Raw genomic sequence first — 25,170 nt, 5'->3', positions numbered from 1 at the left:
GGGGGCGGCGGCCAGGGAGGGGGGACTTGCCCCCCAAGTAAGGGGGGCGCCCCCCTTAGGGTTCCTCCCCCAACCCTATGCGCATGGGCCCAAGGGGGGGCGCGCCCAGCCCTCCAGGGGCTGGCTCCTGCCCCACGCAGCCCATGTGGCCCCCCGGGAGGGGTGGCCCCTCCCGGTGGACCCCCGGAACCCTTCCGGTGGCCCCGGTACAATACCGATATGCCCCCGAAACTTTCCGGTGTCCGTTTGACAATTTCCCATATATAAATCTTTACCTCCGGACCCTTCCGGAACTCCTCGTGATGTCCGGGATCTCATCCGGGACTCTGAACAACATTCGGTATTCACATACAAGTCTTCCTAATAACCCTAGCGTCACCGAACCTTAAGTGTGTAGACCCTACGGGTTCGGGAGACATGCAGACATGACCGAGACGGCTCTCAGGTCAATAACCAACAGTGGGATCTGGATACCCATGTTGGCTCCCACATGCTCCTCGATGATGTCATCGGATGAACCACGATGTCGAGGATTCAAGCAACCCCGTATACTATTCCCTTTGTCAATCGGTACGTTACATGCCCGAGACTCGATCGTCGGTATCCCAATACCTCGTTCAGTCTCGTTACCGGCAAGTCACTTTACTCGTACCGTAATGCATGATCCCGTGACCAAGCACTTGGTCACTTTGAGCTCATTATGATGATGCATTACCGAGTGGGCCCAGAGATACCTCTCCGTCATATGGAGTGACAAATCCCAGTCTCGATCCGTGTCAACCCAACAGACACTTTCGGAGATACCTGTAGTGTACCTTTATAGTCACCCAGTTACGTTGTGACGTTTGGTACACCCAAAGCACACCTACGGTATCCGGGAGTTACACGATCTCATGGTCTAAGGAAGAGATACTTGACATTGAAAAAACTCTAGCAAAACGAACTACACGATCTTGTGCTATGCTTAGGATTGGGTCTTGTCCATCACATCATTCTCCTAATGATGTGATCCCGTTGTCAATGACATCCAATGTCCATAGTCGGGAAACCATGACTATCTGTTGACCAACGAGCTAGTCACTAGAGGCTCACCAGGGACGTATTGTGGTCTATGTATTCACACATGTATTAGGATTTCCGGATAATACAATTATAGCATGAATAAAAGACAATTATCATGAACAAGGAAATATAATAATAATGCTTTTATTATTGCCTCTAGGGCATATTTCCAACACTCCTCCCCTCCGTCGATGCCAAGCTTGGTGGGATAAACATCAGCGGCCGATTAGCCACTTGACGGCGACATGGAAGCGGAAACCTTCAGAACCTTGTGCTCCGAAGGAGGAGGTTATGGAGGCGAAGCTGGACAGAGTCGAGGCGGATGAGAAGGAGGCGAAGGCAATAGCCGGAGCATCAATTCTCGGGGCTCATGGTCGGACATGGTGGTCGGGCGCTGGAGATCATTTAGATTAGGTTTAGAGTAGGTTTATAGGAATAGTTTTCGAAATGTAATGAATTTCATCTGGTTAATATGAAAAATATAATGAATTTCGCCCATTTTATAGGAAAACCGTCATGCTATAATCCCTAACAGTGCTCCATTATTTTGTAGGGAATAGTTATCCCTCGATCAAAATCAGATCCGCCGTGTTTCACACTCCTCCCTCGTAAGAGTGTAGACGCTTGCTTACATAAAAATGGAATAAGTGAAGATGCTCCACCACGTTGTTCATGTCCTCGTCAATCCATAGGAGGTGTGGTGAGCAATCTTCAAGTCATCACCTTGTTTCAAAAAATCTTCAGTCATCAAGTCAAAAAGAAAATCTTCAAGTCATCAAGCCAAGTTAACAAAATCTTCAAGTCATCGGACGAAGGAACCATCATGACTTCGTTGAATCCGCTTCTTCAAGAAAACTTACCGCACTAGCAATACTGCTACCACATGTGAAGACTGGACGACACTGTAGCACGTCATATCACTCAAACCACTAGGCCAAACTAGCCCGCTTAACGTCGTTGGAGATGCCCTAATGTGAATGTATCCGTGAACCAGCTCTTTAAGTTTTATGTGAATGTTGAACTTGGATGCATCGTGTCTATACATTAATGTATAATTGTGGACTATTGTCTAATTGATCGCTAACCCAAGTAGCACTACTATGAACTACTCCCTCAGTCCGTGAAAAATTGTACATCTAGCATTAGAAATTTTTCCAACAAAGAGTGTACATCTACACTTCCAATGCACTTAGCCTTTAATCTAATCAATATTAATTGACTAATGCAACAACTTGTGCCCTAGCTATAGGCTGCATGTCTATCCTTAACAACAGCATGCAACAACCTTCATTTAATCTTCTTCTCTCAATGGTCGCATGCACACATAAGTATACTACTTTTGGGCGTTAATTATACCATGGAGTTTCGGTTCCTCTTGGTCAATGTGTAAATATATATATATATATATATATAGTCTTTCATGGACGGAGGGAGTTGTGCACATGTCAAGTTCACTGGGCTACCATGTTTTGCACTCCTCTGTCATAAGAGTGGAGGCAATAGCTTTCATCAAAAATAAACAATGAATGGCATAAAAGAGCACTGGCATTATACCGCCCGGTTTCCTTGCTCGTCCTTGATATCGGAAAGAATACATTCATTCGCCGACATGTGAGACGTCGACCATCCTGGTCCACTTGCCATGCAGCAAAATTAGAGTGCATCACACAGTACTGCATGGGAGACTCGCCCCCGTCATAGCACTGCAGTAATAAATGATCAATGAGTCGTCAAATTGTTGGCCCAACCTTTCCCACTGTAAGTTGATCGGATGAAGGAACCATCATGACTTCGTTGAATCCACTTCTTCAAGAAAACTTACTACCAACAATACTGCTACCACATGCGAAGACTAGACGCCATTGTAGCACGTCATATCGCTCAAACCCACTAGGTCAAACTAGCCCGCCTAATGCCAATGTTCTAGGATTTGTACGTCTCTATACTGCTATGATTTTGTTGACGGCTAGAAAGAAATGGAGGGTATTTCTCTCTCTAGATCTCTCTCCACCGCACAACCCCTCTCTAGCACAAGTACACACTCTCTGTAGCCACTCCGAAAGTACGACATCACTACACATTCACGCTTCTAGCAAAAAAAATACGAATTCACGCATGTTACAGGTACGTGCCAATTTTGTTCCCAATGTTGGTTGTTAATGTGAATGTATCCATGAACCAACGCTTTGAGTTTGATGTGAATTAATGTATAATCGTGGACTATTGTCTGATCAACGACCAGGCCCATAAGCGTACCACGAGCTCATCAGCCCCAACGTTTCTCTTTGGTGAGTGTTTGCAAGTATTATAGTAGCTCGCACATTAGCTAGCCTGCTAACACAGTGCGGAATCAGTTGAGGTTTGACACCAAGAATCATCAAACAAAATTTTCATCAAACAAGCCTTGCTTATATGATAAACAATTCAAACGCACATCTAAGCATGCCATATATTACATCAAAACTGGTGATGATACATCTGTTTTCATAACTCGGAGAGGGTTAGCATGATTCACTATTCACTATCAAATAAAAGTAGCAAGTACCGCCCACACGAGACAGTGCACTAGCCCTGAGATGGTTTGATAACACGCATCATTTTGATAATTAAACACAATGCAAACTACGTTGTAAGAATAAGCGTGACCAACTATTTTTTGTCATCGATCTCTCGGGCAATATAACTCCGCCTATGTTGTCTCAACATAGCCGGTCCCAAGCCCGGGTAAAGGAGGAGGGTTGTGATAGGCTTGGCGAGCCAACGTAAAAACTCAGCCACTCTTATGGAGATGAAACCCAAAAGATTTTCATTGGGGCGTAACCCTCTCAGCGACGCGCCACATCGGAACCCAGGTGTGGTGGAAATGGGCAAGGGCCGGGCCGTCACCCCCCAAGTGGCGCGCCGTATCTTGATCCGGATACGGTGGCAAGTGAGCGAGGATCGGGTCGTCGCATCCTTAGTGGCGCGCTACATCGGCGCCCGGATGTAGTGGAAAATGAGCAAGGGTCTTCGCATTTGACTCAACGAGTGCAAAGGGTAAGGAAGCTAGCCGAGCCTAGGAGGATTCGCTTAGGTAGCTGGAACGTAGGGTCTCTGACAGGGAAGCTTCGGGAGCTAGTTGATGCAGCAGTGAGGAGAGGTGTTGATATCCTTTGCGTCCAAGAAACCAAATGGAGAGGACAGAAGGCGAAGGAGGTGGAGGATACCGGCTTCAAGCTCTGGTACACGGGGACGGCTGCAAACAGAAATGGCGTAGGCATCTTGATCAACAAGAGCCTCAAGTATGGAGTGGTAGACGTCAGGAGACGTGGGGACCGGATTATCCTGGTCAAGCTGGTAACTGAGGACTTGGTTCTCAATGTTATCAGCGCATATGCCCCGCAAGTAGGCCACAATGAGAACACCAAGAGGGAGTTCTGGGAAGGCTTGGAAGACATGGTTAGGAGTGTACCGATTGGTGAGAAGCTCTTCATAGGAGGAGACCTCAATGGCCACGTGGGTACATCTAACATAGGTTTTGAAGGGGCGCATGGGGGCTTTGGCTATGGCATCAGGAATCAAGAAGGAGAAGATGTCTTAAGCTTTGCTCTAGCCTACAACATGATTGTAGCTAACACCCTCTTTAGAAAGAGAGAATCACATATGGTGACTTTTAGTAGTGGCCAACACTCTAGCCAGATTGATTTCATCCTCTCGAGAAGAGAAGATAGGCGTGCGTGCCTAGACTGTAAGGTGATACCTGGGGAGAGTGTTGTACCCCAGCATAAGCTGGTGGTTGCTGACTTCCGCTTTCGGATTCGTGTCCAGCGGGATAAGCGTGCCAAGGTTGCTAGAACGAAGTGGTGGAAGCTCAAGGGGGAGGTAGCTCAGGTGTTCAAGGAGAGGGTATTTAAGGAGGGCCCTTGGGAGGAAGGAGGGGATGCGGACAATGTGTGGATGAAGATGGCGACTTGCATTCGTAAGGTGGCCTCGGAGGAGTTTGGAGTGTCCAGGGGAAGGAGAAGCGAAGATAACGATACCTGGTGGTGGAATGATGATGTCCAGAAGGCGCTTAAAGAGAAGAAAGATTGCTTCAGACGCCTATACCTGGATAGGAGTGCAGCCAACATAGAGAAGTACAAGATGGCGAAGAAGGCCGCAAAGCGAGCTGTTGGTGAAGCAAGGGGTCGGGCATATGAGGACCTCTACCAACGGTTAGGCACGAAGGAAGGTGAAAGGGACATCTATAAGATGGCTAAGATCTGGGAGAGGAAGACGAGGGATATTGGCCAAGTCAAATGCATGAAGGACGGAGCAGGCCAACTCTTGGTGAAGGACGAAGAGATTAAGCATAGATGGCGGGAGTACTTCGACAAGCTGTTCAATGGGGAGAATGAGAGTTCTACCATTGAACTGAATGACTCCTTTGATGAGACCAGCATGCGTTTTACGCGGCGCATCCAGGAGTCTGAGGTGAAGGAGGCTTTAAAAAGGATGAAAGGAGGCAAGGCGATGGGCCCTGATTGTATCCCCATTGAGGTGTGGAAAGGTCTCGGGGACGTAGCGATAGTATGGCTAACCAAGCTTTTCAACCTCATTTTTCGGGCAAACAAGATGCCAGAAGAATGGAGACGGAGTATATTAGTACCAATCTTCAAGAACAAGGGGGATGTTCAGAGTTGTACTAATTACCGTGGAATTAAGCTGATGAGCCATACAATGAAGCTATGGGAGAGAGTCATTGAGCACCGCTTAAGAAGAATGACAAGCGTGACCAAAAATCAGTTTGGTTTCATGCCTGGGAGGTCGACCATGGAAGCCATTTTCTTGGTACGACAACTTATGGAGAGATATAGGGAGCATAAGAAGGACTTGCATATGGTGTTCATTGACTTGGAGAAGGCCTATGATAAGATATCGCGGAATGTCATGTGGTGAGCCTTGGAGAAACACAAAGTCCCAGCAAAGTACATTACCCTCATCAAGGACATGTACAATAATGTTGTGACAAGTGTTCGAACAAGTGATGTCGACACCGATGACTTCCCGATTAAGATAGGACTGCATCAGGGGTCAGCTTTGAACCCTTATCTTTTTGCATTGGTGATGGATGAGGTCACAAGGGGTATACAAGGAGATATCCCATGGTGTATGCTCTTTGTGGATGATGTGGTGCTAGTTGACGATAGTCGGATGGGGGTAAATAGGAAGTTAGAGTTATGGAGACAAACCTTGGAATCGAAAGGGTTTAGGCTTAGTAGAACTAAAACCGAGTACATGATGTGCGGTTTCAGTACTACTAGCTATGAGGAGGAGGAGGTTAGCCTTGATGGCCAGGTGGTACCTCGGAAGGACACCTTTCGGTATTTGGGGTCAATGTTGCAGGAGGATGGGGGTATTGATGAAGATGTGAACCATAGAATCAAATCCGGATGGATGAAGTGGCGCCAAGCTTCTGGCATTCTCTGTGACAAGAGAGTGCCACAAAAGCTAAAAGGCAAGTTCTACAGGACGGCGGTTCGACCCGCAATGTTGTATGGCGCGGAGTGTTGGCCGACTAAAAGGCGACATGTTCAACAGTTAGGTGTGGCGGAGATGCGTATGTTGAGATGGATGTGTGGCCACACGAGGAAGGATCGAGTCCGGAATGATGATATACGAGATAGAGTTGGGGTAGCACCAATTGAGGAGAAGCTTGTCCAACATCGTTTGAGATGGTTTGGGCATATTCAGCGCAGGCCTCCAGAAGCTCCAGTGCATAGCGGACGGCTAAAGCGTGCGGAGAATGTCAAGAGAGGGCGGGGTCGACCGATTTTGACATGGGAGGAGTCCGTTAAGAGAGACCTGAAGGATTGGAGTATCGACAAAGAGCTAGCTATGGACAGGGGTGCGTGGAAGCTTGCTATCCATGTGCCAGAGCCATGAGTTGGTTGCGAGATCTTATGGGTTTCACCTCTAGCCTACCCCAACTTGTTTGGGACTAAAGGCTTTGTTGTTGTTGTTGTTGTTGTTGTTGTTGATCTCTCGGGCAATATCCAAAGGACGGATAGCGGCATGGAATCGATCTATGGGGCAATGTCCACAGGATGGACAGCGGCATGAGAATCGATCTCTGGGGTGATGTCCACAGGACGGACTACGGCATGGGAATCGATTTCTGGGGCGATGTCCACAGGACGAACAGTGGTATGGGAATTGATCTCTGGGGCGATGTCCACGGGTACCTGCACAACCTAACATATTAGCAAGCACATTGCAAATAATAAAAAACCACAACTATGGTAAGCCATTTTTTTACCTTGTGCAGCTCACCGGGGGATCCCATTCCTCCCGGGGCCATCTCCTTGAATGGGGCGATCGTCTTGCCAGGGAAATACTGCTTCTCAACGGCGACTATCTCCTCAAACCCGACCTTGAGCCTCTCATAGGTGGCCATTAGAGTTTCTGGGGTAGGCACGGTGGCGCCCTTGTTGTTCTTCCAGCTTTCTTTGCTCAGGAGTTCGTCTGCCAACGTCATCAACTCTTTGGCCAGTGCTTGTTTCTTGGATTTTTTCATCTCCATGGATTGGCCCGCCAACATCGCCAACTTGTTGGCCGGTGCGCGCTTCCTGGAGATTTCTGTCTCGAGTGGGTTGTCCGTCGATAACTCTTTGCCTAGTGCTCCAAGATCCATTTATTCAATAAACTGAAAAATGAAAAGCAATCGAAAAGAACGGTAAAAGAGTAGGCAGTGAGAATCGGTAGGTGCTTCGCAAAAAGAAGATTCTTGGAATGAAAAGAGTAGCATCACTAATTTTTTCACCTTTCCTTCGTTGGTAAGAAAAATGGCAGAAGTGAGTAGCCTGAAGTGAGGTTTTCTTCAAGATAGGGGAGAAAGGGCTTCAATGAGCGTTCCAGTGAAATGATGGTAAGGTGTGGGTTTTGTGATATAACGGGTCATGACGGCCACACCGAGGTGACTGGTGAGTCCCGACTGCACCACCTTGCTGTGATTTGGTGGATGGCACGTGGGTCGGATGCTTGATGTCCCGCATGTCCGTGAAACAATGTAATAGAGCGGCTTGTCATAGAGTTTGGACGACAGAGGAGGAGCTGGCAATAGTAGTACTCCATAAAGAATGTACTCTCACATTTTGTTCTGAGGATTAACTGTACTCCCACATATAAAATATAAATAATAATGCATGTTGGTGCAGCCCACGTTTCCGATAATTTGAGCCGTGGGGTTGTTCACAAATTTTATGAGCTGATGGTTGTTCACTTAATGGAGGGTCTAGTATCAGACATGAACGTAACAAAGTGCGACCTGGCCCACCGTTATGGCTGGAACAAAAGCTCGTAGCTTGCGAGCTTAATGAGCCCTCGATAGTTCGGCTTGTTATCCTCGTGGATCACTTCTTAATGAATAAAGTCAATCATCAATTTCTTAAGGAGCTTAACGAACGAGCTAACAAGTTTCACGCTAAGTTTGTTAGTAACAACACAACACATATTTCATCTTACGTGAAAATTTGTTAACGAGCACTCACGGACTTAACGAGCTTCAAACGATCGAGCCAAGCAAGGTTTTTTGCTCGTTAATCTTTCTGAGCTTAACTAACCGAGCCTTAACGAGCACAAACTTAACAAGCCGAGCAGCTCGTTAATTCACCCCTGCACACCGCTTGAAATAAGCGGATTGTTTTGATGGAGTGAAAAAAGATAACTACCCCACTCTCAAGATTATCCGGAATATTTAACAAGATTGAATATGGAGGAGTGTTAGAAATTAATTAATAGATTAATTAGCGCATGCTAATGAGTGAAGAGGTGTGTCCAACCCCGAATAGTCACGTCTCAGGCACATGTTCAAGGGATGCCTCCGAACAGGCACCTCTTCTCTTTCCACCTCTTCCAGATGTATATAGCCATCGAAGCCACACTGCCGCGAAAACTATTCCTAAACTATCTACAGGTCGCGCCGAAGCACCGGGGATCTCCACACCTCCCTGCCGCCGGAGCGGCAGATGGAAGGAGGAAGATCCCAAGGGCTCACCGCCGACAGTTGAAGATGGAAGTGGATCTCCGCCCTGTTCGTCACTCACTAGAGTGAAAACTGGGTCATGGGGGAAACTGTGCCGCTAAGCTTGCGAGTTCGATGCATCCCCTGATCAACTACCCTCTCGGGGCTATATATACCTGTAATCAATCATCAGTCTGTTCTGTTCAAACAAGGAGGGGTCTGCACATGCCAACATCTGACCTCCGAACAACACCAGTGGCAAGTTCACGCAACGACAACAATCATCATCAATATCAAGGGGCGTAGGTGAGGCGTAGTTGAATAGTTGCACGATAGGAAAAAACACAAAATTTGTTTAAGAGCATATGGTGCAAGGCACAGGTAGAAAGGATTTATTTTTTCGAGCCACAGATAAAATTGAGCACATACCATACAAGACAAGATGGCACAAGCAGGTAGTAGTATTGTCTCATGGCTGTGCCCAACCTACAGAAGTATGCCCGCCAATAAAATTGCCCCAATTACAACAAATAATGTGATTATGTGATTATTGTAACAACGTCAAGAGTACCACAGCAAATGTAAGCTACGGTAAAAATTGCTTAAAACTCTGTCTACCAAAAACAACCACGGGAGTGCAAAGCTGCTGGAAAGTTATTAAATGTGTTGAATAAGGATTGGTACTCTTGTCCCCAACTGGAGATCCTATATGCCGATCTTCTTCTGGTACTTCTGGATTTGATTCAAGAAGAGCCACGTCATCTGCAAAAAGTAACCACATGAGTATGCTGCATTGTAACGGATTGTTAACAAATGGCTATGATTGTCTGCCATAGGCCTTGCGCTCTAAGCTAATCAGCGTTTACCATGACATGCGGGGCGATCCTGACACAATATACAGGGAAGCCGGAGTAGAATTTAAATGGGCCACCGGTCTTCAAGGTTTGCATGGCGCAGTCCAAAGACCCAGTGTATGGGTACTTGCCAGTGGCATCAGGTTGCATCTTCTGAATTTGTGTTTTCACGTAATCAAAGGGCAGACTGCAAGCAGCCGCACAGAATCCAGAAATGGCACTGGCTCCTGCAAACCGAAAGTTAGAAAATTTTGTAAGTTCCCTGATTGGCCTATATAAAAGGAACATCAGCAAACCTCATCTTCTAACAGTGATAAGAATCCTAAACAGCAATGAAAAGGAAGAATCCTAAACAATAATCTTACCAATAACAGTCTGATATTCTCCGGCACCCAATTTGTCTCTGAACAGCTCAACACTTTGATCATAGGACGCAAGCATACCCATATTCAGTGACATGGCTCTCACCACAGTTGGGCCTGCACCCTTCCAAAGCGCAAGGACGCCTTCATCAGCGGTGATACGGTAGAGTGCATGGAATGCATTCTTGTAGTGACGCCGCTGTGCTGCTGGTAGGGTCGAGTCAGCTTGCATCCTAATGAGTGCCAAATCAGCAGGACTGCCCACACATGCGCCAATCGCTCCAGCAGTCAGACCAATAAAAGCTTTCTGAACAAGTGGCAATGGCTTCCCATCATTTGCCTCAATTGCTTTGTTTGTCAAAACCCTGACAAGAAATATTACCAAATACAAAACTCCAAATGAGGATAAATCAACTAGAATCAATGCAATAATAAAGCTTCTTTTTCCTCAGTGAAATGAACTAACCCAACTTCATAATGATACAGCTGATTCAGACATTATAATGTAATAAACAATAATTGAAGTTATGGCAACAGCCTAGTATAATTAACATTTTGATAACAAAAAAACTCCAAACCAAAGACATAATAGCTCATGGTAATTATCTAGTCATATGCATTTATTTCAAATACAACAGAGATCATACTAGACAACTAGATATTGCTTCATCAATTATTGTGCAAGCAATGACTATTTATCTCTACTCCTAATGGAGCAGTTGGTAGTCTCGCTTCCAGGTTTTTTTTCGTCCCACCACTTTCGTCCGGATTTTTTCGTAGGTTAACCGTCATAGATTTTTTTCGATGCTGGTTTCTTATTCACCGGTTTATTTACCCCTCAGCTCTTTCCTTGCAAATCAGCAATTTCCAAACGTGCACGCAATCACGGATCTAAATTTACTAACTTATCCAAATCAACCGATACCTTCCATTATTGCAAATTTCTTTAGGAAACAAATAATAGATTTTAAGGAAACAGATAAAAGATTATAAAGACGCATCATACTTTACTAACAATCACTAAAAATCAAATCTAAATTAATTAACCTTACCTTAAATCACTCAATCACTTTAATTAGAAAACATTTTCTTTCCTAACTGCAGTTGGTAGTCTCGCTTCCAGGTTTTTTTTCGTCCCACCACTTTCGTCCGGGTTTTTTCGTAGGTTAACCGTCGTAGATTTTTTTCGATGCTGGTTTTTTATTCACCGGTTTATTTACCCCTCAGCTTTTTCCTTGCAAATCAGCACTTTCCAAACATGCACGCAATCACGGATCTAAATTTACTAACTTATCCAAATCAACCGATACCTTCCATTATTGCAAATTTCTTTAGGAAACAAATAATAGATTTTAAGGAAACAAATAAAAGATTTTAAAGACGCATCATACTTTACTAACAATCACTAAAAATCAAATCTAAATTAATTAACCTTACCTTAAATCACTCAATCACTTTAATTAGAAAACATTTTCTTTCCTAACCGCACCCCGCTTAGTGTGCACATAACAATCCAAAGTAATTAGAGTCACATAATTGAATCCATTTATTTAGAGCGACATGATTGAATTCATTTATTAACAATAATCCTCACCAAAAGTGCATTTAGCAATTTTAGAGGGCGGACCAAAACTCTGCCATCCACTCGCCCGCGTTTGTTTAGGTACAGGAAAAAATGGCATAATATATGGAAACAACACGACCGGGGCGGCGGCGCAATCTTCAGGGATAGGGGATCGGAGGAGAAGGATTGGCCTGGCAGCATGATCGGGGTGCTTCCCCGCGGCCGCGGCCGTCCTCGCGATGCCACCTACCCAAAATCAACGCTGCTCCCTGCCGTCAGCCGAGGCGACGCCGCCTGCCCTCCTACCCACGGTCCGCTGCCGCGTGCAGCTACGGCGAGAGGAGTAGCGACGGGGCCGAGGTCCTTCATGCGTTCCGGGATGGAGGCCATGATTTCGTCGAGGTCGTTGCTGCCTCCTACACTCAGGGTGTGTCGCCGAGATCGAGGCGAGCATGAGGAGTTGTGGCCACCGCCATGGTCACCCCATCGCAGGGGATGGAGCACGCCGTCAGCCTACAGCTTGTGGAGATCACTGTTGCTCTTCAGGTCGCGTGGTGACCGGATCTTGCCGATGTGTCCCTCCCCGACGACCTCCTCTTCGCCCGGTTGGCCGGCATGGATCTCGCCACTGCTGCCCTCAACTTCTCTGCCTCGAGCTCGACGGTCAGCCACCATGGATCCCCCAGCTGGAGGGTCATGTGAACCAGCCGTCCTCCCATGCTGCAGCGGCGAGAAGGTGACATGGCTCTCCGTACACGAAGAGTGGAGTTCAGTCAAGTACTTATATACTTGGCCTCTACTGCTGATCCATGTACATGGAGAAGAACAGACAACCGCTCATTCATGCTTCGTTCCACTCCTTTGCGCTACATTACTGGAGGTGACATTTTCCTATCTCTCTATGTTGTAACAAGCCTGCTGCCTGCATAGTTAATGGATTTTTTATTTAAATTTATCGCTGCTTAGTGCTTTGTTGCAATTGTTCACCCAAGATTCTTATATATAATCTGAGCGTATGTAGGCATACTTAGCTTTGCTATTCCATTTTTTCTGGCGCATAGAAATAAGAGTATTGTCCAGGTTAGGTATTCAATTGAGTATGGTATTTGGATTGCTATCAGAATGTCTTTTCTATGCATGTGATTTCTCACATCTGGTTATAATATTTGTGAAGACGTGCATTGCACGTGCACTTGGAAGCGGGCTCGTGGCCCGCGCTGGACGGCGCCGACGCCGACCCGAGCCACCTCTTCCGCGTATTCTTGGAGCTGTGGCTGGTCGATTTACATGAAATTAATTCCCTCAGTTCTGGTGGCAAATATAATACACATAATCCATATTGTTATGCACTAGCGTGTATGTGTGAAATAGATGGATTATGGTCCCGTACCCAATAAGATGGATATGTGTGTGTGTTAGAGAGAGAGGGAGAGGGGAATAGAGAGTGAGGAAGAGGGAGGGAGAGTGTGTGTCTGTGTGTGTGTGAGGATTTGATGGTAAAAAAGGTCGCCAATGTCGTAATATTGAACTCTTAAAGTTAATGTGGCCCCCTTGCAACGCACGGGCATTCTTCTAGTATCGATTAAACAACCACGTTATACAAACCTGAAGGATCCAAGACGAGCTGTCGTATAGGTCGCTTGCCTTAGTAAACCAGCTGACAAACCCTGTCAAAAAAATGTAAAACTTGAAGCAACAAACCAATTCAAGAAGCACAAAATAATGTGCTGTTGTAGGTGAAATGCCAGCACATGTCATTGAGGTGTTCAGATCAAACTAGAAAACCAGCATCAGCGATACAAACATCATCTACAGAATGAATGAATCAAACCCAAACAAAGGTCTGAAGGATAGATATGTAACAGAGGATAGGATGGGATACTTCTGATCTGAGCCATGCTAAATCTGTATTCAATTCCATAATTCCCCATCCAATGGTTGTACTTGTAGATAAAGATTAGACTCCTACAATCACTGCTAAGCTTAGTAACTCTAATTTTTATTTATTATCTCTGATGTATTCCTCTACTTAAATCTGCATGAATGGAAACTGTGGTTTCTCATGCTTCATGTGGTATTTCGATCCAGAAAAACATTATGTTGTTTACTTTTGGAGTGAATATCCAGGAACCCCAAGCTCTGGGTGGTAGTCTCATAAAACACCAACTTTTGGAAAATTTATCACACAACCACAGTTTATGGGATCACAAAAACTAACAAGACACGCCCACATGGCAAGGACACAGGAAGATTAAAGTAATTGGGCTTATGATTATACAAAATTGGAGATTTGCAAGAGGATATAACGAGAATATAATTGGTGGTGCAAATGGTACTATTTAGATTGATTTCCTACATCTTGCCATAAAAGCTATTGTTATGTGCTAAAATTTCAAAAAAAGTTGGATTCAGTGTGACTATTGCCCCAAAGATTGGGTTTCCTTGATCTCTTACTTAAGAGTTCTGACAAATTCTAAACAATGATCAATATATCAACTTACAAGTTTTTTTGTGATTGTAAATGTTTACTATAATCTTCTTCCAATATATTCAAGGTGAGAAACATGCACAAATAAGAAACTATAGTTGTGAATACCAGATAATATTTACACGTTCAATTTATGTTTGTAAGCCGTGTTTTCCATGTGAACTGAGCAACTGACACTAGTACATGGCAAATGTACCAACGACAGCAGAAACACACAGAACAGTTCTGCACAATATGAATAAAAACATCTGCAAGCACAAACCTTGTAAAAGGAACCAAGGCCCTCATTAGCATACATGGTCTTTGCGACCTGAGCTGCAGATCCCTCACCCAACTGGATCTTCACCTGAAACCAAAAACAGGAAAAGCTATATGAAAAGGATATTTACACAATCTCCGTGTTTCAGCAAAAGCTATTAACATGGTTTATTTGTTGTGATCATAAGACATAACATTCAACTGAACTCTCAAGCAAATCACCCACTTAACTATGATGGCATGTTGGTCGGTGCTTCCAAAACATAGTGGTGTGGACTAATTCTGTATATGCCAGAACATTCCAGCAGCAAATAGTAATAACAGAACAACATCTCAAGATCAATGAACTATTGCTAACACATTAAAAATCAGTAAAGCCACACAGCCACACAGATCTTCTTAGTGGGATCTCCATGGAGGATCTAAGCTACCACATCGGGCAGTTTTGACTGTAGATAACAAAAACGGATTGTGTCACCCCCACTTACACTCATGATGTGACAGTTTCCACACAGATCTAAGAAACAAGAATAGCCACCCGCAGTCCCAGACTAGCGTGCAACAAGTTCCCCTCCGTTAAGGGAGCTCACTCGAGGGTGCACTCGTCTTACTCAGATCTAACCAAGAGGTGCGCAGAAATCTATCAACCCGATCCATCACTCGGCGTCGCGCGCATCCACCATAACCAACCACAGATCTAGGGCTACTCAACAAACCCAGCCACGGAATCTTATACCTCGAGTGAGCCGGAAACAAGAAAAGGATTCCGTACCTTGATCATGTCGATGGGCTGGATGACGCAGGTGGCGAGCATCCCGGAGGCACCGCCATTGACGAATGGCTTGATCGTCTTCCAGACGCCGGTGGGCGCCGCGGCCTGCTGCTGCTTCGCGTCCGCCATCTCCTGCCGGCGAGATCTAGCCGGGCCGGGAGAGGAAGTGTAGCAGACGCGAGCGGAGGGAAGGCGATGCGAGCGAGGAGGCCTAGATCGCTGGGTGCCGTTGCGCTTTTATTATTGCGCCGAGGGCGACGCGAGGAGATAACAGGATTACTTTTTCCCCGAGAAACAAAAGATAGGCGATAAAATACTACTTGGGCCGTAAAATTTGTGTAATAAAGTAGCGCCGCGTTCTCGTGAGCGCCGTCGCGGCTGTGCGCGTGGACGTGGTGTACAGGAGGCGGTTGGAGGCGCAAGTTGGCACAAGCAAGGTTAGTAGTACGTCAGGACTCAGGAAGAGAAAAGTGCTGGTGGCGTATGGGATCTGTCCGTCCGTGGATTGGGAGGGAGATCTTGTGCACGATGGGGCCCCTGGGCAGGCCCAATTGCTGGTGTGGTGGGAGGCGTGGTCCAGCCTACTTCGTCGCCGTAGTTCCCGTCCTTGCCATGTTTGTTTCTCCCGCTTATACGTCCAAACGCCTCCGAAAGACCGCACGCGAGGCGAGGCCACGCATATTTCCCTTTGATGTCCAAGTGCTCCAATATCATATTGTACTATTTTTTTTCAGGGAAAATCAGAGAGCTTTATATTCATTAAAAGCACTTTTGGAGCATTCAGCCAACAGGCTGGTCACCAAGAAGCTAGAAGTATCATCAAGACAGCTTTCCGTCACATTCAATGTGCAAGCACGCTCCGCACACAGATGCGCCGGAAGATTCGCAGACCGGTTTACATGCTGAATATCGAAAGAAGAAAAAATAGTACAGAGCTCTCCTATTTCTAAAAGTAAAAGGGCCACAATTGACCGAGAATTGTGGCGAGTTTGCCAGAGCTTCACTAGCTCCAAGCTGTCGACTTCCATAATCACATGCGGAAATCCCTCGAAGATAAGCAAAGCGTACTCCATCTCGCAGCGACAAGAACTCCATCATCAAGGGATCTGAAACACCCAAATATGGTTTGCACCATGAACCAAGGAGTGCAGAGGATGATTGGGCCACTCCTCCTGCACCGCCCCGGCCTTCACCAAAATTTAGAGCGCCGTCAGTGGTGATCTTGACCGAGCCCACTTCCAAGGGCCGCCAATCGTAACCCGGTAGGACCAAGGTTTCCTTACGAGGTAGCTGTAGGAGGGAGATAGACTCCTTGATTGTTCTGATAGTTGTTGTGGGATCTCTCCCCTCATCGCCATGTTTGATTCGGTTCCTGGAATGCCAGATGGACCACATAGTGATAGTGATCTTAGCATGGTCATCGGATGTGAACTGAGGATCACAAGTGATATCTCGTGCCCACGTATCCGAGTGAAGAGGGGGGAGCGAAGACCAAGCCATGTCCACGCCTCTTCCCAGAAGCTTTGTGCATGTGGACAATGAATCATCCCATGCTTCAAATCATCCTCCATAGAATGGCAAACCTTGCATTGACGAATCTTTGCAATGTGTCGATAGTTGAGAGTAGCTTCATCTGGAAGAATGCCACGTAACACTCTCCACCACAAGACTCGCGCTTTCGGGATAACATTCAACTTCCACAAGGATTTCCACAATTGTTTATCGTCCAATGAGGTTTCAGTAGCCGTCCCTTCCTCTAGAGCCAAACGCTCGTTCTGAGTCATGAGAGCACGGTATGCCGTCTTCACAGTGTAGTTTCCTGATTTATCGAATGCCCATGCAAGAAAATCATCACCCCCGCCTTGCCTGATAGGAATATTAAGTATGGCCCCGGAATCCTGGGCGGTGAACTTGTCCCTGATCACATCATGCTTCCAAGACCAACTCTCTGTGTCGATGAGATCCGACACCCGGTCGATATTTGTATCTGTAGGCCTCTGAGTTGGTGTCATGGAGACCGTGACTGGGGTCCACTTGTCCTCCCAAACTGAGATAGTCGAGCCATCTCCCACTCTGAAGATTAAACTAGTTCCAAGGGCATTCCTTCCTGCCACAGTTGCCCTCCAAGTGGCCGAAGCTGACTTGGGAATTGAAGCATGCATGAAATCGGTGTCTCGGAAGTAGCGACCCTTGAGAACTCGCGCACAAAGCGAATTTGGGTTGGTGATGAAAGGCCGCCCATGTTTTCCTAGCATAGCCAGATTAAAAAGATGCGGGTCTCGAAACCCCATCCTAGCCTTGCACTTGGGTGTTGAAAACTCCTTCCAGGACACCCAATGCATTGCTTTTTTGTCAAGAGAGCTACTCCAAAAATATTTTGCCATAGGAGTAGTCAGACTCTTGCAAACTTTCTTGGTAAGAAGGAAAGTGCTCATAGGATAAGTTGGGATAGATTGAATTACAGACTTGAGCAAAGTTTTACGGCCTGCACATGCAAGAAGTTTTTTCCGACCACCCTTGCATCTTACCACGAGCTCTCTCACTGATGTGGTCGAAGGTACCAGTAGTGATACGTCCAACAGCGGTGGGGAGCCCCAGATACCTCTCACTGAACGCCTCGACCTGGATATTCAGGGTCGATTTCAAGACTTGCCTGACAGTATCCGGAGTGTTGGTGCTGAAATATATGGAGCTTTTGTCCCGATTAACACACTGACCCGAGGCATCACCATAGACTCTCAAAAATTCGTTCAGTCGCAGCGCACTCGAGGTGCTTGCGTTTATGAAAATTAAGTTGTCATCTGCGAACAACAAGTGAGAGACCCAAGGTGATCTGTAGCTCACTCTCAGGCCCATGTCAATAGTTCCACCATTGTAGTATTTCGGCAATGAGAAAAAACCCTCTGCACATAGCAGAAAGAGGTAAGGAGAAACTGGGTCACCTTGTCGAAATCCCCCGAGTCGGTGTGAAGTAAGGAAGTAGCTCTCCATTGACTCGAAGAGAAAAACAAACCGAGGTAACACACTTCATAATCAGTTGTATGAAAATTATGTTGAGACCCAATCGCGACAAAATTGCTTCGATGTAATGCCACTCGACATGATCGTAAGCCTTCATCATATCCAGCTTGATCGCACAAGAAAAATGCTTTCCTTTCTTCCTTCTTCTCATCGTATGTATACTTTCATAAGCGACAAGCACATTATCTGTGATGAGACGACCAGGAACGAAAGCGCTCTATTCTTCACTGATGATATCGTCCATGATGTATTGCAAGTGATTCGTAATAACTTTGGCCGCAATCTTGTAAAGCACCGGACACAAAGCTACAGGACGATATTGTGAAATCGACTGAGGGTGTCGTACCTTAGGGATAAGTGTGATAGAAGTGTCATTCAACCCCGATGGTAGTTCGCCCCCATTTAGGAAATCCAGAACTGTTAGAGTCACACCATTGCCTAACAAATCCCAATGCCGTTGGTAAAACCCTGCAGTAAAACCATCAACGCTAGGGCCCTTCGATGGAGCCATTTGAAATAATGCCACTTTGACTTCCTCTGTGCCGTAGGGTTTAGTAAGATTATCATTCATGCCTTGGGTCACCTTGACAAGCACATGTGATAACAGGTCACTAGCATCAGCAAAACCCTGTGTTTGATACAAGTTTTGGTAGAAAGCTAGCACCTCCGCCTTGTCCTCATTTTCATTTTCACAAACTGAACCATCTACACGACATAAACCGTGAATCTTATTCATTCTTTTGCGTTGGGCAGCTTGTGCCTGAAATAGGAAGTATTTCGATCGCCCTCACAGAGCCATGGAACACGAGAACGTTGTCGGATCCACACCTACTCTTGGTGTAGGGCTTCCTTCAGGTTCTTAACTATGTTTTTCTCCTCATCTGTTGGTCCCGTACCCATAGAATGACACCGGATACGGTCTAGTTTCTTCTGAAGTTGTCTGACCATGTATGCCAAACAGCCAAATTCCTTTGAGCCCCACGGCTCAAGTATTGCCTGAAGGGACCCCAAGGCCGATGCAATCCCCTAGAGCCCTGTCGTGTGTTGAATTCCCCGCCAAGTATCACGTACCAGGCATCATAATCTGTATGCGTCTACCATACATTCTCATAGCGAAACTGCTTCTTGGCCCTTGGCCCGTGCGACAAAATTTCCTTTACTTCTGTTATGACAAGACAATGATCAGACTCAACACAGGGGAGGTGTCTGACCCGTATGTGCTGGAAGAGTTGCTGGAACTCCTCATTCGCAAAAGCTCGGTCTAGCCAGACCAGCCTAAATCTTGCATGGAGATCTCATCAGTGACCTCCCGAAACGCTCTCATATGTGCTTCAGATCTCGCTCGTCTGCTAAAATGTTCAGATGCGTATAGAGTTCCATTGTAGTCCCCCATACACAGCCAAGCTGCATGTGGTATAGCAGAGAGAGTACGCATGAGCCACCAGCTATTGCTACGATCTGCTGTTCGCGGCGCCCCGTAAAATCCAGTGAATCTCCATACTGATGAATTATGATTATTGCTATGAACCACCACATCAATATGACACTTGCTAAAATTCTTCAACTCAACAGTCACATCGTGTGACCAAAACAGACCAATGCCACCACTAAGGCCGACACTGTCACATAGTGTATACTTCAATGCCTCAACTCTTTTTGCTTGAATTTTTGTTTCCATAACAAAGAGAAGAGTGGGCCCTTCCAGCTTCACTATACTGCGAAGCTCCCGAACTGCCTCGGGGTTCCCAAGCCCCCGGCAGTTCCAGCTCAGGCATGTCATTGTATCGGGTAGGACCGCGGCGTGGTCTCTGCCGAATTCTCTGGTGTGGGCTTGTTCTTCTTGGAGTCCCGAGCAAAATCATCGCCTTCAACTTCATTACTAGCAGAAGTCTCACCATCCTTGCCAAGAAAGCCTTCTCCGTTGGCCGCACTCGGTCCCCATCCGTGAGCAACAAGGTTTTTGCCACCGGTCTGTAAACTTGATTCAGAGCACCTTTTCTCTTTGGTGGTTGCTTGCTCTTGATCGGGGAAACAACTTCCTCCCAGGGTCCTTGTTGGTGCTTGAGTTTCTTGTGGTCGGCTTGCTGTTGGCACCTATCTTGGGATCCCTGGAAGTGTTTTCAGTACTCGCTGGCTTCCGAGACTCATCTGGAGCTCTCAGTTTGGGGACAAACGGGAGCTCACCCTTCTCATCCCTAGAACCAAGGGTTGGGCAATAGAGATCCGAGTGCCCTAATCTGCCACAGGAAAAATAGAAGTAGGGTAACTGTTCATATTGGATATCATACATATCTATCTTCTTCCTCCTGGCAGAGTCTATCAGAATCCAACGCCTGACCGGCTTGGCGACATCGATGAAAATTCTAGCTCGCAAAAACCCACCATTGTGATCAAATTTAACCGATAGAGCGTTCTTGTCAATCTGTTGAGCTATTGGATTCCACCATGCTTCATCCCGCAAATTGTATGGAAGGTTGACAACCCTAGCCCAAACTTGCAGTTTATCAAACTTCACCTCATCCGGCCTCATGCAATCATCAAACTCGGCTAACACCACAACATTCTTGTTGATATGCCATGGGGATCTGCCCCATACACGATCCCAGTCTCTCTTGTTCTCAAACTCTGCCACAAAGATGTTTATTGCGGCAGATCTAAACTGAAGACCTCATGGGTTTCCCCATACCGGTCGAAGGGCGTTGGTGATAGTCTGGATGTGAAATTGATTACGGTGTAGCACCTTACCAGCCAGCAGCCACTTCGTGGGCCCGCCCTCGATGCGATCATCGAGTACCAAAGGAGTCGCCTCTTCCACTGAGATGTCAAGTTTCCCCAGGGCTTCCTCCAATTGTTTCCTGGCCGCATGACCCGTGAGTGGATCTTCTCCGCCCCCAGCCCCGCCGCAGAGTTGGGTGTTACCATGCGCAAGGACCCTCGTCCTAGTATCTCTCGCACAGGCAAAAGATCACTGGGCGAAGGCTTGTTTCACGTCCAAACCCTAGTCGCCTCCAGCGCTGCCAGAGGTTTTAGGGTTAGGGGAAAAAACACGGCTATCCTAATATCATATCGTACTAGTAAGATACGCGCGCCTTGTTGCGTCGTTTTTCTCTACTTGTTGTTGTTCTTTATATGACATATATATATATGTACACATATATATATAGTGTGGGTCTATTATGATAACACCCTTAAGAGTCTTATTCTGATAACACATGTGCTTATTCTGCTAACACCTAAAGCCGATCCGCACTAGAGACTCGAAACGAGCCGAACTGCACGCACCAAAAAAAACCTCAAACCCCCCTTCTATCAGCCCCGTTCGTTACACCCCAACCAACCCCCATCTCTCGCTGGCCCAGCCCTTCTCCACCTCCTTCCTCCGCCGCCGCCCCTAACCAGGACCGACCGGCGCCGCCTCTATCCGCCCCCATCTGCATGTTACTCCGCCCACCTTCTTCCTCCCGCGGTCGCCAGGAGCCGGCGCACTTCCGCCATGAACCCCTTGCCTCCCTCCACTGCGACGGGAACTACCCCCACCGCGCCCAACCTTCCTCCAACGCCACCGGCAGCCACGACCGCCTCCGCACGCCCCACGCCCCGGCATACCCTCCTCCTTCTGCCACCATGCCCACCGCCGCCGCCCCACTCCAGCCGCGATGCGCGCACCACTCCGACCGCGACGCGCCGCACCACCGTGCCTCCGCGACGCGCCGCACCACCGTGCCTCCGCGGCGCTCCGGTCGCGACCCACGCTATTGGATCCGGTGACCCCGGCCACGGATCCATGGATCCCGAGCCGGATTCGAGCTCTTCTCGTCCACCGCCCCGCCCCATCTTCGGTGAGCAGGATTCAGAACGACACCCACCGAGCCCCTCCGCGAACTCCTCCCAACCACGGATCCACCGGGTGGTTGGTGGCCAGCACCACTCATCACCATGCCTCTCCACCCCCCGTGCCCAAACGACCTCCTGCTTCACGCTGTCACGCCCCCGACGATGATGAGATTTGTGTTTTTTGTGTTCTTCTGAAGAGAAATAAGAGTGCCAATGCAGTCCACTGTTCTTTGCTCTTGAGGTTCATTTTACTCTTTTTTTGCAGAAAAAGATAGGTGATGCGGTCTGCCGGTCTCCTACCACGTCAAACTTGGTCGATGGACAGGATCCTACTCCTTCCGGTGTTTTGCATGTGAACATTGTCATGCCCGCCTGAAGTGCACTGCTGCTCAGCGCTTGTGGATTATTGGCAGCTGTTGTGCAGTACGCATCAACAATAGCCGTAGCAAAACCGTTCCACTCTCCTCCCTTGGGGGAATTTTGGGTGTTGTTGATGCAGTGCAACGCACCTATTCGTGCTGTTCGACTCTATTTTTTTATGTAATTATTTTCCAATTATTTCGTGCGTACTTGTGCGGTTTAGATTGTTCTTAAAAAACGGGTACACAGCATGTTTTCGTGCTGACGTAGTTCATATGTTCATGGCCACACCTAGACCATTCCTCACACGACTACTTCGGTTGGAACCTCATACCTATGCTCCATCGGGAGCTCTTGGGAATTTTCTGTACTTTATTTTGTTTCTAAAATCGTGTGATTTTTGTTTGCTTGTTGAACATGAATAGAAGTTCATTATGTACCTTTGTTTGTAAAAAATGTCGGGAAAAAGTATGAAGTTCACTGCTTCCGTCAGTGTGGTTTGCTACTTTCGTCTCGTGCAGTGCAGAACCATGCAAAATAATGTCAAAGAACTACGATTCACTTTGATTGGCTCTAAGGATCAATTCCGCTCAACCATGCAAAATTCAAAAAGGTGTTTTGAAAAAAATCAGTACACTAGCGTATTTATTAAAAAGTAGTTGGAAAAAGAGAAAAAAGTCACGCGGCCCACTTCGATTTGAGTTGTTGTTCACTTTAACTTTGATGTGCACTGCACTCATCCCATAAGGTGTTTCATGTTTCATAAAAATGTTAGAAAAATGAGGAAATAAAATTATGAAGTACGCTAACCCGTTTAATGCAGTGCGGTTTTTAGTCTAAAAGCAGTGCGATTTTCTTCATCGTTCTCAAAAATTTACGTCTCACAAAAAAGAAAAATCATGCAATCCGCTAGCCCGTCTAATGATGTGCGGTTTTCAGTCTAAAAGCAGTGCGGTTTTCTTCATCGTCTTCAAAAAATTTACGTCCCACAAAAAGGAAACCATGCAGTTCTCTTATCCGTCTGATGCAGTGTGGTTTTTCGTCCGTTGCAGTGCGTTTTCAGTCGAATGAAGTACCCACGTTGATTTGGGTGTCGCGAAAAACAGAGTGTCTGCATTTCGGTAAATTCAAAATTCCTCTTAAACCGTAAATAATTAGAGAGAGTGTTCTACATAAAAGAGTTGTGTATCGTCGATATCTTTCCAACGGCATATCGTTTGAATCATTCCGACCAGCGGTTTGCAAAAAGTTCACCAACAACGGCCGCTGCCACTCGTCGTCCGCCGCACGATTTTCAAAATTAGCTTAAAACCGTAAGGAATTTCAAAAATATTTCAACATATGAAAGTTGCGCCTCGTTCGTAGCTTTCCAACGGCGTATCACACGCCTCGTTTCGACAAACAGTCCAAAAAATAGAGCGAAAACAGTACCAAAAATTTAAAAAAAATTGAAAAACAGAATTCCGCGATTTAGTAAATTTGAAACTGCTCTTAAACCGTAAGGATTTAGAGAGAAGTTTATATATGAAAAAGATGCGCCTCGATGATATTTATCCAACGGCGTATAGTTTGCTTCATTCCGACGAGCGGTTTAGAAGAAATCGTGAAAAAACGTTCGCTGCCACTCGTCATGGGCCGCACCATTTTCAAAACTGCTCTTAAACCGTTTGGAATCTCGAAAAGTGTTCAACATGTCGAAGTTGCGCCTAATCCATAGCTTTTCAATGGTATATTACACGCCTCATTCTGATAAACGGTTAAAAAATTAGAGTGAAAACAATATCGAAAAAAATAACGCGTGCAATTTTTTTCCGTCGAGAAGTTCACTCGTGTGAGTACTGCAGCACACTTGTTTAAAGAATGACGTGCACTTACGTTCAGCGTGCAGTGCGGAAGTGGTGTACAAAATAGTTATTATATATATATATATATATATATATATATATTGGGTCGCGTTATTCGTCACCGCGAGTGAGGAATAATTATTCTCCACCCCTCTCTATTTGACGTCAATGCACCTTATTTTTAGATTCTGTAAATTTTGTCTTATTTCATACGTAAAAAGAGAATGTAAGAAAATATATACTCCTCATAAAAAATATTTTATGTTACGTAAAATTACGAACATAAAAACATAGTGTAAAACATACATAAAATGCGATATTTCTGGTCTTATAATCTATTTTTTGTTTCCTTATATCAAATTTTACATAGTGAATCAATATGAATGTAACTATTTGTATTACAAATGTAATTTATTTATGAAGCGATCGTAAGATTACCTTGGGTGTAGAATAACTTATTTTGCATCCTGGGTGATATATAGGCCACACACTATGGTTGTATTATTTTGTTTATTAAAGTATAATTCCTTCATCTCATACTAATTGTTGCTCAAAAGGTTGTATCTAACACTGAAATACGGCCAGGTACATCCATTTGAGGAACAATTAATACAGGAGGAAGGGAGTAGTAAAAGAAAAGTTGTGAAGAGTATCAACAAAAAGATAGAACTCAACAAATAAAGTATCTCATTAGATAATTCGAGAGTGTCAATACAATATTCAATAGTATATGTGTATTCCTAACAACAAATAGGTTTTCTTTCTCATAT

At 45.9% G+C, this 25,170-nt stretch overlaps 1 protein-coding gene across 1 annotated transcript; it reads right to left on the bottom strand.

Annotated features, from left to right (window-relative positions):
- Positions 1–9,423: 9,423 nt before the first annotated feature.
- On the bottom strand, positions 9,424–15,566 carry LOC119329092 (mitochondrial dicarboxylate/tricarboxylate transporter DTC-like). Its single transcript, XM_037602083.1, has 6 exons — positions 15,342–15,566; positions 14,574–14,657; positions 13,429–13,490; positions 10,263–10,624; positions 9,910–10,124; positions 9,424–9,805 (listed from the first exon to the last, which is right to left on the bottom strand). The coding sequence occupies exons 1-6, from the start codon at positions 15,468–15,470 to the stop codon at positions 9,749–9,751; spliced, it is 909 nt and encodes a 302-aa protein (XP_037457980.1). The 5' UTR covers positions 15,471–15,566; the 3' UTR covers positions 9,424–9,748.
- Positions 15,567–25,170: the final 9,604 nt, after the last annotated feature.

The sequence above is a fragment of the Triticum dicoccoides genome, chromosome 1B, assembly GCF_002162155.2.
Source record: "Triticum dicoccoides isolate Atlit2015 ecotype Zavitan chromosome 1B, WEW_v2.0, whole genome shotgun sequence".
NCBI lineage: Eukaryota > Viridiplantae > Streptophyta > Magnoliopsida > Poales > Poaceae > Triticum > Triticum dicoccoides.
The sequence above is the reverse complement of the archived record's forward strand: the minus strand, read 5'-3'. Positions and strand labels throughout refer to the sequence as shown.